At 54.1% G+C, this 15,266-nt stretch overlaps 7 protein-coding genes across 7 annotated transcripts; 4 read left to right on the top strand and 3 right to left on the bottom strand.

Moving 5' to 3' along the window:
• The first annotated feature begins 322 nt into the window (after positions 1-322).
• WHR41_00035 (uncharacterized protein) lies at positions 323-2,535 on the top strand. The gene is made up of 3 exons (XM_069368641.1): positions 323-796; positions 848-1,059; positions 1,111-2,535. Exons 1-3 carry the CDS (start codon positions 370-372, stop codon positions 2,308-2,310), a joined length of 1,839 nt encoding a protein of 612 aa, XP_069234152.1. The 5' UTR covers positions 323-369; the 3' UTR covers positions 2,311-2,535.
• Positions 2,536-2,620: 85 nt separating this feature from the next.
• On the top strand, positions 2,621-4,283 carry WHR41_00034 (uncharacterized protein). Its single transcript, XM_069368640.1, has 3 exons — positions 2,621-3,067; positions 3,126-3,181; positions 3,233-4,283. The coding sequence occupies exons 1-3, from the start codon at positions 2,899-2,901 to the stop codon at positions 4,181-4,183; spliced, it is 1,176 nt and encodes a 391-aa protein (XP_069234153.1). The 5' UTR covers positions 2,621-2,898; the 3' UTR covers positions 4,184-4,283.
• Positions 4,284-4,364: 81 nt separating this feature from the next.
• Positions 4,365-5,924, bottom strand: WHR41_00033 (uncharacterized protein; the record flags this gene model as incomplete). The annotated part of the gene is made up of 1 exon (XM_069368639.1): positions 4,365-5,924. The coding sequence occupies one exon, from the start codon at positions 5,922-5,924 to the stop codon at positions 4,365-4,367; it is 1,560 nt and encodes a 519-aa protein (XP_069234154.1).
• A 2,891-nt stretch (positions 5,925-8,815) lies between these two features.
• On the bottom strand, positions 8,816-9,745 carry CFD1 (Cytosolic Fe-S cluster assembly factor CFD1; the record flags this gene model as incomplete). The annotated part of the gene is made up of 1 exon (XM_069368638.1): positions 8,816-9,745. One exon carries the CDS (start codon positions 9,743-9,745, stop codon positions 8,816-8,818), a length of 930 nt encoding a protein of 309 aa, XP_069234155.1.
• A 354-nt stretch (positions 9,746-10,099) lies between these two features.
• Positions 10,100-11,605, top strand: WHR41_00031 (uncharacterized protein; the record flags this gene model as incomplete). The annotated part of the gene is made up of 1 exon (XM_069368637.1): positions 10,100-11,605. One exon carries the CDS (start codon positions 10,100-10,102, stop codon positions 11,603-11,605), a length of 1,506 nt encoding a protein of 501 aa, XP_069234156.1.
• Positions 11,606-12,363: 758 nt separating this feature from the next.
• Positions 12,364-13,242, bottom strand: WHR41_00030 (uncharacterized protein; the record flags this gene model as incomplete). Its single annotated transcript, XM_069368636.1, has 1 exon — positions 12,364-13,242. One exon carries the CDS (start codon positions 13,240-13,242, stop codon positions 12,364-12,366), a length of 879 nt encoding a protein of 292 aa, XP_069234157.1.
• A 242-nt stretch (positions 13,243-13,484) lies between these two features.
• WHR41_00029 (uncharacterized protein) lies at positions 13,485-15,238 on the top strand. Its single transcript, XM_069368635.1, has 3 exons — positions 13,485-13,780; positions 13,852-14,854; positions 14,912-15,238. The coding sequence occupies exons 1-3, from the start codon at positions 13,552-13,554 to the stop codon at positions 15,075-15,077; spliced, it is 1,398 nt and encodes a 465-aa protein (XP_069234394.1). The 5' UTR covers positions 13,485-13,551; the 3' UTR covers positions 15,078-15,238.
• The last annotated feature ends 28 nt before the right edge of the window (positions 15,239-15,266 follow it).

Genomic DNA, 15,266 nt, shown 5'->3' with positions numbered 1-15,266 from the left:
CACCAATTCACCAAGATCCGGCGTGTTAGGCATATGCATGAAAGATACCACAGCAATCTCATGATATGTGTCTATGGTTGGAGAGCAATCATGAACGCCAGCTCTCACTGCATTGCAAAGATACACATAGAATGTTACTCGGAGAACCTGGAGATAACAAGTCAGTAGTTTCTGGATCTTGTGAACATGAATTCCGACTTCCTGTCTTCCTCGGACAATGTTCCTCCGAAACGCCCCACCCCCGCCATGTCCTCTGGCAGCGATGCCGATTCGAATGACCATTCCTCTTTCCATCTCAATGAATATTCATACGGCTATTCCACTGGGGAGTTAGAAAAAACTCAGTCGTCAGCGTTTTTCTAGAACAATATGTCAGAACAACCCAATGTCTCTCATACAACGGCCTCATCCGACTACGACCTCTCCCAGCCCATCACCTCCGGCACCGGCCTCCGACAAGGCCTAGCATCCTATGGCGACGCCCACTTCTCCCTTTTCCTACGGAAAGTCTTCATCAAAGCCCTCGGCTACAGCGAAGATGCCCTGTCACGCCCAATCATAGGAATCATCAACACGTACTCCGGCTTCAACCCGTGCCACGGCAATGTGCCACAGCTCATCGACGCCGTCAAGCGCGGCGTGCAACTCAATGGCGGCCTGGCGGTTGACTTCCCTACGATCAGCATCCATGAGTCGTTCTCGAGCCCGACGTCGATGTATTTGAGGAATCTTATGAGTATGGATACGGAGGAGATGGTGAAGGCGCAGCCGGTTGATGCGGTTGTTTTAATTGGAGGTTGGTCAATGTACTAATGGGCGTTAAATGTATTTTACTAATCTGCCTCAGGCTGTGATAAAACCACACCCGCGCAGCTTATGGGCGGCATATCCGCCAACAAGCCCATCGTTCAGCTGGTCACTGGCCCGATGATGCCAGGTAGTCATAAGGGCACTCGAGTGGGAGCGTGTACCGACTGCCGAAACAACTGGGCTAAGTTCCGCGCCGGCACGATCGATATCGAGGAGATTTCGGCTATCAATGAGGAGCTTGCGCCAACGGTAAGACCTATATATGAGCAATGCAATCGACTCAGACTGACCAGTTCCTAGGCCGGCACCTGTGGTGTGATGGGCACTGCTAGCACCATGGCATGTATTCTGGCCGTACTGGGGCTCATGCCTCTGAAAGGTGCGAGCGCCGCCGCCGTCTCAGCTGCGAGAATACGCATCGCTGAAGAGACGGGCGGGATCGCTGTGCGTTGCGCTGAAAAGCAGATCAAACCGCAAGATGTGCTTAGTCGCGAGTCGTTCATCAACGCAATAACCGTTCTGCAGGCCATTGGAGGATCGACGAATGCTGTGGTTCATCTAATGGCGATCATCAATCGCCATCCGAATGTCGCTGGATCGATCACTTTGCAGACGTTCGACGAGATTGGCAGAAAAACGCCGCTCTTGGTGGACCTGAAGCCAAGCGGAGAGAACTACATGACTGACTTTCACAATGCTGGCGGTATGCCGGCTTTGCTCCGTACCCTGAAGCCGTTGTTACATCTGGATGCCAAAACGGTCACTGGGCAAACACTAGGCGAGCTACTTGATGGGACAAAATACGTATCTGTGCCTCTCGACAGCCCCGCACAGTGCATACGGCCTTTAGACAACCCGCTGTATCCAGCATCGTCACTGGTCGTCGTGAAGGGTAACATCGCCCCACAAGGCGCGGTGATGAAGGCGAGTGCTTCGAAAGACCGCCGCTTACTTAAGCATCGCGGTCCAGCAGTCGTTTTCACCAACTCGGCGGACATGGCGGCACGGATTGACAGTGAAGACCTTGAGGTTGACGCTGACAGCGTCCTGATCTTGCAGGGCATAGGTCCGGTAGGGAATCCTGGAATGCCAGAGGCTGGCATGATTCCAATCCCTCGCAAGCTTGGAGCCGCTGGTGTGACGGACATGCTCAGAATCTCGGATGGCAGGATGAGCGGCACGGCAGGAGGCACGATTGTGTTGCACGTCTCGCCAGAATCAAGTCATCCAGACTCGGTCTTTGGCGTTGTTCAGAGCGGAGACATGATCGAGTTTGACCTTGATCGCCGGGTATTGCGGGTGGATTTGAGTGACGACGAGCTGGCAAAGCGGGTCAAGGCAAGAAAGGAGCAAGTGGAAGGGTCGCCAGCAGGCGCTGAACAAGCTCCGTGGGCAGCTAGGAAGAAGATGAGAGGCTACCGAGGGCTCTATATGCGTTCGGTCAACCAAGCGGAAGAGGGCGCCGACTTTGACTTCTTGACAGCAGCAGGGCCTCCATAGAGTGAGATAGCTCCTCTGATTAAGAATGCAGACAGACTCAAGGGTTGAGCTCTTGGCAGGTAGCACAGATGGTCGGCCGCCCCGAGTCGGATAGGATGGCCCCGTCTGCGCAATGCTTGCAAAAACCCTTCGCCAATGGTAGTAGGTAGGTCCTTCTTGATATGCACAATGGGAATTAAATATCATAAGGTAGATGGAACACACGAATGTAGTTCGTCTCCTGCCTGTCGCGGTATGCACGGACTTACGTAATTTCTCGCGTGCCGAAAACTCTACCTTGACCACGCCATAACCCAGACCGACATCGAGTCGTGAAGCGATGACTGTCATTGATACTCACCATCTCGACTACTGCATTCTGGATATACGTTAGAAACGAATAGAGGAAAGTGTACGAGGGCTATACACGCGACGCGACGCGCCATCTGCAAGCTCGCTGGAAAGCATTGGCCCGCAACGTCATCCTGGGATTTTCCATTGCACTCCGAGTCACTCTCGAAATCACGACATACTAAATTCCCACCACTGGGCGATATACATTAGACATACTGCGCCATTGTTGTAGCATTCTGAGCTACACGAATCAAGATGTATCCGCCATCAATGGGCTACGGCCTGGACATTGAAGCCATCAGTGGTATCCTGGGCTCCATCTCGATTGCATGCTGGGTCGTGGTTTTCTCGCCACAGATCATCGAAAACTACAACAAGAAGTCTGCCGATGGCCTCAGCATTGAATTCATCGTGATATGGCTGGGTAAGGATTTCACGCTCGATGTCTGAAACTAGACCTTGTGCTGACAGAACATCCGCAGCTGGCGACTTCTTCAACATGGCAGGTGGAGTCCTGCAGGGCATTATGCCGACCATGGTAAGATACTTCTCGCGCGGCTTGAGTTGAACCTTGCTGACCTCTCCTCAGATCATCCTTGCCATCTATTACACTCTGGCAGACATTGTCCTGCTCATCCAGTGCTTTTACTACCGCGGATTTACTCTGAGGGATCCTAAGCCAAACAAGCCCGCTCACGTGGAAGACGGCCAGGCTTCAGAGCGTACGCCGCTTGTCCCTGAACGCAGTGCTCGCGGCGAACTGCAGAGAGCCCTTTCGTCCACGGATGCCAACGGCGAGCGCACTCGTTCCGCGTCGACTTACCGCGAGCACCTCACCAATCTGAACGGCACGTATCTCTCGCCCGCGACGCCCATGCACCCTCAACCCGAAGACAAAGACGACGTCGAGGCCGCTAAGCCCACTCAACCGCGCACCTGGCTCCAAGCAATCCTCTTCAACGGCACAGCCATCGTGCTCGTCATCCTCGCCGGCATCGTCGGCTACTACCTCAGCCCCTCCACGCCCCCGCACAACGACAACCGCACCGACGCCGACGACCAAGCCTCGACCCTCAAGTTCAGCCTCTGGGGCCAGATCTTCGGCTACGTCTGCGCCGTGCTCTACCTCGGCAGCCGCCTGCCGCAGATCCTGCTCAACTACCGCAGGCAGAGTACGGAGGGCCTCAACGCGCTCTTCTTCCTCTTCGCCTGTCTTGGCAACCTGACCTTTGTCCTCAGCATCTTCGCCTTCGAGCCCATCTGCGCCCGCCACGCCCACGGCCACTGGCACGAGCGCAGCCACTGCAAGCCCGGCGAGGCCGGCGCCATCTATGCCCGCTACATCCTTGTCAACCTCAGCTGGCTGATCGGCAGCGCCGGCACGCTCGTGCTGGACTTCGCTGTCTTCGCGCAGTTCTTCATGTACCGCAACAATGCTGCGCCTGAGGCGGCTGCGCCGCCAGCGGTGACTTCGCCTGCGGACGCGTTCCCGCGGACTGTAGATGGGGAGGGCAGAGGGCGCGAGCCGAACGAGAGGTAGAAACGCCATGTTCGGCGGAGCTTGGCTTATATGTGTTTCTAGATTACTGTAGAAAGGAAAAGAAAGTTACATCGTCTGGAAGATATCTCAAACAAGAAAATTATTGGCCCCAGCAAAACGCCCCCACATGCAATGCCTCGATGTCTGATGTTGCGATGCGATCTTGGACAGAAGGAAGTACCTAAACGATGCAATTTCCATTGATGATAACGCCCAAGCACGCACCCGTCGGTGCTTGCGAGCTGCTGCTGGAGGTCCGGGTAGAGAAGGTGGAGACTGTTCGCGACGAAGACGTGCCCGTGGTTGTGACGGTCACGTAGCTGATGCTGACGCTGACGCTCGTGCTGATGCTCGTCACCGCGCCGCTTGTCGACGGGAGCGTGGTGAACAGGCCGCCGATGGGGCACGTCAGGACGCCGCCGGCGCCGGTCAAACACGAGGTCACTGTCGACGTGGTGAGGACGGTTGTCGTTGTGAACGTCGGCGTCGGCGTCACGGTGATCGTTGTGGTGAGCACGGGGGCGAGTGGCGTGACGTAGTTGGAAGTGCTAGCAGCACCTCCGCCTCCTCCGCCACCCAGACCTAAACCCGCTCCGACTCCTGCGCCGAGTGTAGGGTTGAGACCCAATCCGAGCCCGGACGAGCCCAGACTTGCGCTGAGCCCCAATCCTAAACCTACAGACAACGAGGCGCCGAGGGTGCCAGTTAGGTCGACGTTGACATTGGGGGCGACACTAGTTACTGAAGCTGTCGGTACACTCAAGGACAGTGTCAGCGAGGTTGAAGGGAATGGCGTCGTCAATCCTGTTAAACCGGAGAGTGCAGACGAAGCCGCACCTCCGCCAGCCGCAGGCGCGTAGTTGACGGCTCTGATAGCTGAGATCGAACGCGTTCCAGTCGAAGCGGTAAACCCTTGGGTGACGCCGTTGTAGAGGTAGCAAGTACCGGATCCCTGGCCGTTCGAGGGACCTTCGTACGTGAATGCAGTGCAGTATCTCGCTCCCTCATTGGTGCTGCTCTGGTCACATTCCCTGAAGCAATCGTTGAAAGACGTGGCTGCTTGTCGTGTCGAGTAGTGGGTGCCCGAAGTTGAACTATTGCAGTTCAGCACGTAGCTTTGACCATTCTCCACGAGGACCTGCCCATCCTGCGCAGGACACATATACGCTACCGGTGTCTGTGTTGGCCCTTGAGAGGTTGCGACTAAAGCTGACGATCCAACGAATACTTGTGTGGCAGAGGTGGATGGTAGTGTCAGCAAAGACGTTAATCCAGTGACCCCAGACAATGCGCTGGAGACCGCACTACCAACACCCGTGACCGAAGTAATCGCAGTGTTGACTGAAATGGAGGGGATTGAGACACTTGTCGGCATCGTGGAACCCGTGACAGATGATCCAGTGCGCGTGCCCGGGCGTAGCGAACGAGAAGTGGAGTATGGAGGGACAGTCCCGGGAGTACTGGTGTCATAAATAGTACTACCGTTAACGACCCTCACCGCACGCTTGGACAGTAGCACGAAAGTGCTGGTGCCGTTTCTTGTTGCGCCCGTCGGTGGGGTGCCGTAGCCTCTCAAGAACGTGCAGACGTTGTTGGTGTAGCTGAAAGCTGTGCACTCCGGTAGCTCGGTGCAGTCGTCAGAGCAATCTGCGAATCCGGGACTGGAAATCGTCCTAATCTCGGAGCCGGCTGGGTATTCATAGTCGCACAAGACTCTATATGATCCGCCAGTATAGTCCATGAAGTCTGCCCCGTCAGCCCCGTCGCAAGAAAGGTCGACAGGGGATGCCGATATGCCATTGTTGTTCGGAAGCGTATTTGAGGTGATGCCATCCTTATAAGAGCACAAGCCACTGGCAGGAATGTAAGATACACCCACACATTCAGATACGTCGTCGCAAGAGTCAATGCATGTTTGGAGATTCGGCTCGAGTGCTTGCGATATCACGTTACCGAGACGTTCGACACCACATTCGAGCTGGAAGGATTTGCCGCCTGGCGACAAATAGTTCAGACCATTGTCATCCGGGCAAGACAGCAGACTGAGTGTGGTAGCAGTGGGTATTGGTGGATTCGTAATGCGTAACGAGACGGAAGGGACCGATACGGAGCTCGTCCTTGAGGCTGAGAGGCCCAGATCCGGCAATCCAGTAGAGGCGCTAAGTGAAATGCTGGGCAAGCTTGGTGACACAGTTACGGAGCTCAACGATATACTCTGCCCAGTTGGGATCTCGAGCGACGTGCTCAGACCGCTTGGAATGATCGTCAATGACAGCGTCACTGAGGTCAGAGACGGCAGCTGAGAGTTCAGAGACAACGTTGGTGAGCTCTGAGCCAGAGTTATCAGAGTAGAGTTGAGGGACGCGTCCGGCAAGGTCACAGACGTCCCTGGCACGCCGGACAACGAGCTTAACTTTCGTAAGTCAGTAGACCGCGATTGAAGAATGATAGGATGTCAACACACCTGTAGAGTAGTTCCTGTTGGCAGACTGATCGATGCAGACAACGTCGGGTTTGTGTTCAAGATAATAGACGGTGCTGATGCTGTCAAATCTACAGAAATTGTGGATATACTCAACGGCAGGTCGGTTGATATTGTGGGTGTCGTTGAAAGTTGTGAAGGAATATTCCCAGAGATCGATACCGATAGATCTGTGTTGAGACTGGTGGAAATCGTAGGGATCGACAAGCTAGCTGCTGGTGAAATTGATATTGACGGAGTGGCTAGACTAGTTGCATCGGATAGCGGATATGACGGGAGGCCGGTCAACAATGTTGTGTCGCTTGGCAAATCGAGTGTGGGTTCGGAGGCGGACAATGTCAAGCTAGGCGATCCACTCGGAATTCCACTCAAAGATGGAATATCCGCTGAAGTATTGAAGATTCCCGTTGTGAATACCGTGACCGTAAACGGCGGCGGAACAAAGGTGACTGTGACAGAGCCATCGCAAACTACACTGAAGTCAGTCTTCACCCATGATTTCGGTAAGCTGGCCGAAGGATCATACCCGGTGAAGGGCCCGACTGGGCGTTCACTCCGGTCCGAGGAAAGATGGCAAAGAAAGCCGACAGACGCCATAGCGTAGGCAAGGAGATGGGTTGCATGGCAACGGTGACCAGGGAAACGGTGGCAGACGGAGGTAATGCTCGAGACGCGTTCCCCCTCGCAACATGCTGGCATTATGAACGCGTGAATGTTATGTGCATCGACAGAAAGTTCACTGTGGCATGGACTGTGTTCACAACAAACACGCGGGCATGAGATGAAGAAACCATACGGAAGTGGGCCGATCACAACAAACTTCTGTGGATGGTGTGCACTGAAATGAGCAACGTCATCAAGCTCTCATAGGGCATTATTGCGGAATCTTTTTCAGCCGTAGGTCCGGATCACGACTGATTGATGTGATGATTTATCGATGAACCAGAGGACTGAAGAACCCAACATTCGCTCTTTTTGCCGCAATCAATCGTGGATCGTGGCAGTTACCTTAGTCCAGCTCCACGCTCTGAGTCTCGTTCATCGAAGCAGCGCATGACTTGCTGGAGCTTCGGGCCAAGGAATGCATCGCGATTCGTGCTGATGTCAAAGTGAGGTATCAGATGAGATTTCCGAAATTGGCATGAGAGGAATGAGTGTGCAGTGAGGTACGTAGCGGCCATGCAGGATGGACGGAGAAGACACAACACTCGATTCATGAACAAGCTTTGAACCAGAGAGACGTAGAGGGCCGAGAAAGTAAGGTCAGCCAATGATGGAGGCTCCAGACATTTCCTCCCTTGCACAATTAATCCCAACTAGGGCAGTGCAAAGATTCCAGATAGGAAGAATGGTCGTAATAACTCTGATGTCGGCATCGCGTCCGGCTTCCAGCACGTTCCGAGTCTCGGACCGAGCGTGATGAGCGCAGGAGGTCGCACCACCCCATTTACATTCCAATCAAACTTACCCGACCTCGTGGGCTGCGAGTCCTGCGGTGCGACGTCGAGACTTAGGGCCGGAACCAAGTACCCGTTCTCGTGCCAAAATGCAAAAAGGAAGGTCTCTCTGAGCTTTGATATAGGAATAGCCGAAGGTGGGGCTCGAACCCACGACCTTGAGGTTGATCTCTTGTAGACATCACGTGAGAGCCAGAGGCCCTGTAAGTGAATCATCCCATAAGAGCCACACGCTCTACCGATTGAGCTACCCCGGCAAGGGCTTTGATTGATGAGATGAAGGGGCGACGGCAGGGTTAAGGAGCTGTGTCAGAGAAGTGGGGGCTCATTAGGCCATCTTGTCCGATTTTTGCTGATTTTTTTGAGCCAAAGTGGGTCGAGCGGCGACAGGCCGAGCATGGGCCGAAAGTGGGCCGGTATGGCAGCGATGAGGTCAGGTTTCTGAGCCGAGGTTGGTATGAAGGGATGGTGTGGAAGCTGGGAGATCGAATGAGAGGCTTGAGTGAACAGAGGAGCCGGTGTGTTTGGGTAGTGCAGCTGTATGTCAACGCTGGGGGGGTCTTTTCCTCTCTTCCGATGGCGATGATATGCACCGTGTCTCTGCATTAATCCGCTCTTCAAGACCGAGGCTCACACCAGGCGATCAGGGCAGGTAAATTTGTTGTGGGTTGTCAATATGCTTCTTTCTCCGGCTCATCCCTCAATTTTGGACACCAACTTCTTCACCATGCCGTCGAAGATCGGGCAGAGCGAGCAGGCCGTGTATTTGTCCACCAATAACCCGTCATCTTGAACTGCCCCTTCGTTGATTTCGCCAGCGAGGTCCTTTCCTTCTACCACGGTACCCTGCGGATACACAGGCTTCCTGCCTTCTTCGATCAACCGAATGAACATTGGGTCGATCGGGACGCTACCCATGAAGGGTACATCAAACTCTTTGGCCATCACTTCTCCTCCGCCTTTTGAGAAAACATTTGTGCATTCCGAGCAATTCGGACAGACAAACCCGGCCATATTCTCAACTACGCCTAGCACAGACACGTTTGTCTTACGGCAGAAGTTGATCTCTTTTCGTACATCGCTGATACTGATGGCTTGTGGAGTAGTCACGATGACAGCGCCTGCAAGTTGCTCTGGTGTAGCCTGTTTCAAAAGCGTTTCGACCAAAGAAATGTGCTCGTCACTTGTGCCAGGCGGTGTATCGATCAACAAGTAATCCATGGGACCCCAGTGTACATCCGAGAGGAATTGTCGCACCATCGCCGTCTTTTTCGGACCACGCCATACAACTGCATCCCCTCTGTTGGCCAGGAGAAAGCCCAAAGACATGCAACGCAGGCTCCCAAGCTCTTTGCCCTCGATCCCTTGCGCGTCCTCGCCTGAAGCCTTCCTCGCTTCATGAACAGGCACGGGTATCCATCCTCCAGGCGCTTGCTTCACCTTTTCGCTTTCAATCCCGAAGAACCGCGGTATCGAAGGGCCGGTCAGGTCGATGTCCAGAACGCCAACAGAATGGCCTTGTAGCGAGAGTGTGAGGGCGAGCTGCGATGTTACGCTCGACTTGCCAACACCGCCTTTGCCAGATAACACGAGCGTGATGTGCTTGATATCCTTCAACGACATTTTGCATATGCGCGTGATTATTGTCGTGTATCCGCAAAGAACGCGCGCGGGTCATCGATGCCTTATCTGCTGGAAAATTGATGATGTATTAACAATCATCGCGGGCACGGCGGGGCACAAACGCCGACGTCGGCTTGCCGAAGGCGGAAAGTCGGTTGACCTTCCTCGAATTTTCCCCTGCCGACTCGCAACCATCCGGCCAAAGTCTTGTGCTGCAGCCCTCCATCCTCGCCTGTTCAACCGCTATAGGGGCCATCCCACCATAAGCACCTTTCTATCTTGTGTAATATACATTCTTTTCGTTCGTTTATGACTTGATTCGTAATGCTTCCTGTTTTCTACTTTTAGGCTGCCATGTCGCAGCCGTTCCATGCCGGCGGAGCGGCCAATCTCCTCGACTCGCGAGCACAATCTTTTGGCTTTCTGAAAACTACTCTGGCCGCCCGCTTACATGAACTGGATTTCACTCATTTCGGCTCAATCCTTGCTGTTGTTGGAATCGTGCCGGCTGCTTTTCGTTTCTTCCACAGCGCGTGGCAATCGGCTGCAACTTGGGTGAAACGCTTCTTCATTGCCTCCGTCACCATACCCCCAGGAGATCCTCTGAACCGAAGCGTCAGCAGCTGGATACTCGAGAATGTCGTCGAACCTCGACACATGCGATTTCAGACAGCCCGTACGGAGGTGGGCCGAGATCTTGAAGCAGGGTCTCACTTGAAGAAAACGCCGCGAGCTGTACAGTACTTTCCTCATTGGCGATCCGAATGGTTCTGGTACGGGAAAACTCTTTTCGGTGTCAGCCGCTCGTTGGACAGCTTTACCGCTGGAATGCAGGATCCGACCTACGATGGCGTTGGGGGTGAGGAATTGACGATCAGTTGTCTGGGACTCTCGGCGACTCCGATTAGAGCATTCATCAACAAGTGTCGAGAGATCGCTGATAGCAAAGCCCAATTCTATGTCATTATATACGCCAGGGACCGCTTTGGATTGTCTTGGAAACCGAAATATCGCAAACCTTTACGACGACTGGAGACAGTTCACTTTGACGACAAAGTTAAGCACAATCTGCTCTCTGATATTCGGAACTATCTCGATCCAAGGACGAAAAAGCTTTATCAAAGCCGCAGTATGCCCTATCGTAGAGGCTACCTCTTCTATGGACCTCCCGGCACTGGCAAATCATCCCTCTCCACCGCCCTCGCTGGAGAATTTGGGCTTGATCTGTACGAGGTCAAAGTCCCCAGCATAGCGAATGATGGCGATCTCGAGCAGATGTTCCAAGAAATACCGCCTAGATGTATTGTGCTTTTGGAGGACATCGATGCTGTTTGGGCTGGGCGGGAGCAACGCCTGGAGCGTTCGATTTGTGACAGCGCGAGCGAGAGATCTGCCACTCCAAGTATTTCGAATGTAACTCTTTCCGGGCTACTCAACGTTCTTGATGGCGTCGGGTCTCAGGAAGGCAGACTGGTCATCATGACAACCAACAAGCCTGACCAACTCGACAGCGCACTCACACGCCCTGGCCGCGTTGACTTCAAGCTTTATCTGGGCAACATCAGCAAAGCCTCCGCTGAGCAAATGTTCATGCGCATGTTTGCTCCTGATCTGCTAAGCTGGGCTCGCCAATCCTCCGAGAAATCGGACAGCCTGGACGAGCACATCTCGCTCGAGCAACTGAGGATGCTGGCAGCGAGGTTCGCGGCGGAGATTCCCGAAGACACGTTCACGCCCTCTCAGTTGCAGGGCTTCTTCCAGTCGCATCTGAACGACGTCATGCAGGCTGTCTCGAGAATTTCGGAATGGGTCAAGCAGGAGCTTCCCGACAGGTCGGACAGACATCTTGAGGTGTGTTGAATCTGATACGCCTTGGTTTCGTCCAGAATGCTTATTCTGGCGCTGCTGCTGCCGGTTTCATGAAGACTTTTGGGTTCTGGTGAAGAGAGTCTAGAATTCATCCACCTGGCTTTTACTATTTGACGGTATATTGGAGCAACTAAAAGAGGATATTGGAACTGAGGCGGATCGTAACATATTGTACTATACCCGTTCGTATTTCTAAGAGTCGAGGGTGCTAATAGTGGTTTCCGCACTATCGCATCCGCTGTTGGTTTGCAAAACTAAGAGGTGTCGTCCAAATACCATTATGGCTTACTTACAAAGTTCATTCAGGCCGAATTGGATCGTTTCACTTGATGTGTACAACCTTAAGAGCCTGTATTGCAATTGTGGCTCCCCTGAGATGGGCGATGCGTTGCGGGTCCGACGTCCGCGATGCTGATGAAAGCTTCAGGGTTGTCAGGGTTAGGGTTGGGGTTGCTGCCCGTGTCCCGTCTTGTGATCTGGCGCCAACGACAACAATGTTTTGGAGCTATCACGACTCTAGAAGATTTCAAGGATAGTTTAAGTTTTTCTAGATGCTGATATTTTCGGTCAATGCCGCGTGTCGTGCATTGAGTCGAAAACAAGACACAAGTCTGACGCTTCGTGAATGAGATTGGCGTAACAATGGCGACGTCACGGACCTTTCTTCGGAAATACATTGTGAAAGCATTTACAGGATGTGAGATTCAAGTACTGCCTGCCAGTCACACAAATAGACATTATCCTCATCCCTACCATGGCCTCACAGTTCCGAGGGCGAGATCCTGCTTATCAACCCGCTCCGAAGCCAGTCTGGCCCATTTCTGGATAGTCCTCTCCACGTCCTCCATACCCCGATCAGCATTAACTACGACAACATCGTTCTCCTCATCTGGGTGCCTCCACATGACCTCGAAAAGCTCCCTGACTCTCGCCTGGAAATCGGTCTGCTCATACTTCTCTACGCCAAAGCCACCCCTTTGACTCGCGGTCTCCGGGCTCACGTCCAGGAAGATGCATAGGTCTGGACGCGGTAGCCCGACATCAGGATGCCGTGCCCATTCCAGACCGAGGCCGGGAATTTGCTTCGCAGCGGAGTAGACGCAGCCAGAGTAGTAGTACCGGTCGACGACTACGGTGACACCCTCTGCAATCCAGCGTGTGATCTGAGGCGCCATCTCCCACCTGTTCGCGGAGAACAGCAAATGCACAACGTGGTCTTCGACTTCGCTCTCGCCGGCAAGGTACGAGTTGATCATCTGGCCGATCGGAGTCGACCGGTTGGGAAAGCGCACGTGCTCGACGCGGTCGCCGCGTTCACGCAGGCGTTCGACGAGGAGCGCACATTGGGTTGATTTGCCGCTGCGATCGAGACCTTCGAAGACGAGAAGTTTCCCGCGCTTCGACAGGGTGGCGGGTCCGGCTTCGCTTTGGAGAGTCTGGGTGGACATGCGGTATGGGCCTGCTTGAGGACTGCGATAGACTTGGTGCTGTTGCTGTTGCTGGCCTGGTGCGTAGCTGGACACACGGAAGGGGTGAGCACTCGAGGGGGACGAGAGAGTCGTTGTGGCGATTGACTGGGAGTCCAGCTCGTAGACCTTCCCTTCTTTTTGATCGTTCGTGTCATCCATCGTCTCAACGGAGCTGTACGTGCGACAATCGTTCTTTGTTGCTGATTCGACACAATATGTCAGTGAACATGTCTATCACACAAAATGCTGCTTCTAGAATACCCACCTCGATCGCACGAGCGGCTGAGTCAAGCTGAAAGAGGACTCCGGTAGTGGAGGTGGGACAGCCAGCCGCTTGGTGGGGTTTGAGGCAGTGATCGCCAAATTGGTGTCCCCTCGCGACTGTCGCGTGTTGCGCTGGCGGCCTTGAATATTTCCGTCCTCACTTGCACTTGGCATTTCAAATCATGCGCTGACCCTCTTGGAACGATGGCTACGCTGAATACGGGCCAGTCATCCGAGGACATGTTCACCGTCGTCAAATCCACCTCCAACACCCTCGCACCGCGTCTCGGCCGTTTGACCCTGCCTGGCCGCAATGCTATCGAAACACCTCACTACATTGGCCTGACCTCCCGCGGCGTCGTGCCCCACCTTTCTCAGGACAACTACGCAAGTCTGACTAGCATACAAGGCGTATACACTCCTCTAGAAGACTGTATGTGCCTCCCCAACACCGTCCCTCTCGCGCCAACGCGCTGACAATCCTACTTACACAGCCATGTGAAGTCATAGAACGCAAAGTACCGCCCTTATACCTTTTTAAGCCTCCCGATGGCTCATCTCGCCTTCGCCGATTCACCGCGCTGCCAGACAAGAGCCTGCTTGTTCTTGGGGCGAGACGGACGCCTCCAGTCATAGCCCCGCCCGCGACCAGCAATACCAATGACTCAATCGCGGTATCGACGCTCGTCGGATTCAAACTCTTGAAGGCTGAGGAATATGCGGAGTCTGTGGAGAAGCTGGGCGCAGACATCGTTATCGGTCTGGGTGATATACCCTATGGGAGGGCCCTGGGAAGCAAGAGGATCGTCAAGGCGACGGACAGGAGCATTGAATGGCTACAGGACCATGTTGCTCGCAGGAAGAGGAACGCTGGACAGGCTGGGTTTGAAGGGCAAGGGAAGTTGTTCGCGCCTCTCATACCACTCTCTTGCGCGAAGCAGCAGTTCTACATCGACACTCTGGCCGAAGAATTGCAGAACGATGTGGCGGGACTGGCAATCTACAGCTCGGTTACCTTGGAGGACCTTCCCGACGAAATAGCACATCTGCCGCGTCTGGACTTGACAGAAGTTGCTACGCCGAGGGCAGTCCTTCGTCAAATCGCGAATGGCGTAGACGTCATCACCATGCCGTTCGTCAGTGTAGTAACGGACGCCGGCATCGCACTCGATTTCACCTTCCCAGGCCCAAAACAGATCCCTCCAACCCCTCTTTCTTTAGGCATCGATCTCTGGACTACATCCCACGCGACCGATCTCAGCCCGCTTCGAGAAGGATGTACCTGCTACGCCTGCACCGACCACCACCGAGCATACTTACAGCATCTGCTGGCCGCCAAAGAAATGCTTGGATGGGTGCTTCTCCAGATCCACAACCACCACGTGATCGATCAGTTCTTCGCGGCCATCCGATCGTCGATAGCGGCGGGCACGTTTGAGAAAGACATCGACACTTTCACGCGCTGCTACGAGCCTGAGCTGCCAGAGAAGACAGGTCAGGGGCCAAGGTGAGCATTTTAGACCCATTTACGTTCGAAACCGAAGAGAGCACTAACAGCAAGCAGGGTGAGAGGATACCAGTTCCGCTCCGAAGGCCCCGGCGAGGCGAAGAAGAACCCGACCGCTTTCAACACCTACGACAGCAGCGGCGTTGAAACGCCAGTGGCGCCGGACGCGAGCGAGGATGCCGGGGACCTTGAGGGAAAGGGTTTTGCTGAGAAAGACGGTTGATGCAGAGAACTCGATGATTGCAATTCAATCTGTCAGATAGATATCAAAAACGCCCGCGCTGCATGCAAATCCATGCTCCGCCCCTTCCCGCCCCTGGCCGGGGACAAATGCACTGCATGACCCATTCCGTGGCTGAATCGAATCATTCATTCTCACCAAAACGCCATTGACTCCGTGTGCCTCGTGCTA

This window comes from Cladosporium halotolerans (assembly GCF_011745625.1).
Source record: "Cladosporium halotolerans strain TM138-S3 chromosome Unknown Sca1, whole genome shotgun sequence".
In the NCBI taxonomy this organism is placed as follows: Eukaryota; Fungi; Ascomycota; class Dothideomycetes; order Cladosporiales; family Cladosporiaceae; genus Cladosporium; species Cladosporium halotolerans.
The sequence above is the reverse complement of the archived record's forward strand: the minus strand, read 5'-3'. Positions and strand labels throughout refer to the sequence as shown.

What these genes read in the sequence shown, in the direction of transcription:
- WHR41_00035 (XM_069368641.1), top strand. Translation starts at nt 370, where the DNA reads ATGTCAGAACAACCCAATGTCTCTCATACAACGGCCTCATCCGACTAC. An exon ending in TGCGGTTGTTTTAATTGGAG is followed by an intron (nt 797 to 847) that starts GTTGGTCAATGT and finishes AATCTGCCTCAG; the next exon opens with GCTGTGATAAAACCACACCC. An exon ending in ATGAGGAGCTTGCGCCAACG is followed by an intron (nt 1,060 to 1,110) that starts GTAAGACCTATA and finishes ACCAGTTCCTAG; the next exon opens with GCCGGCACCTGTGGTGTGAT.
- WHR41_00029 (XM_069368635.1), top strand. Translation starts at nt 13,552, where the DNA reads ATGGCTACGCTGAATACGGGCCAGTCATCCGAGGACATGTTCACCGTC. An exon ending in ATACACTCCTCTAGAAGACT is followed by an intron (nt 13,781 to 13,851) that starts GTATGTGCCTCC and finishes AGCCATGTGAAG; the next exon opens with TCATAGAACGCAAAGTACCG. An exon ending in AAGACAGGTCAGGGGCCAAG is followed by an intron (nt 14,855 to 14,911) that starts GTGAGCATTTTA and finishes AACAGCAAGCAG; the next exon opens with GGTGAGAGGATACCAGTTCC.
- WHR41_00034 (XM_069368640.1), top strand. Translation starts at nt 2,899, where the DNA reads ATGTATCCGCCATCAATGGGCTACGGCCTGGACATTGAAGCCATCAGT. An exon ending in ATTCATCGTGATATGGCTGG is followed by an intron (nt 3,068 to 3,125) that starts GTAAGGATTTCA and finishes GAACATCCGCAG; the next exon opens with CTGGCGACTTCTTCAACATG. An exon ending in AGGGCATTATGCCGACCATG is followed by an intron (nt 3,182 to 3,232) that starts GTAAGATACTTC and finishes ACCTCTCCTCAG; the next exon opens with ATCATCCTTGCCATCTATTA.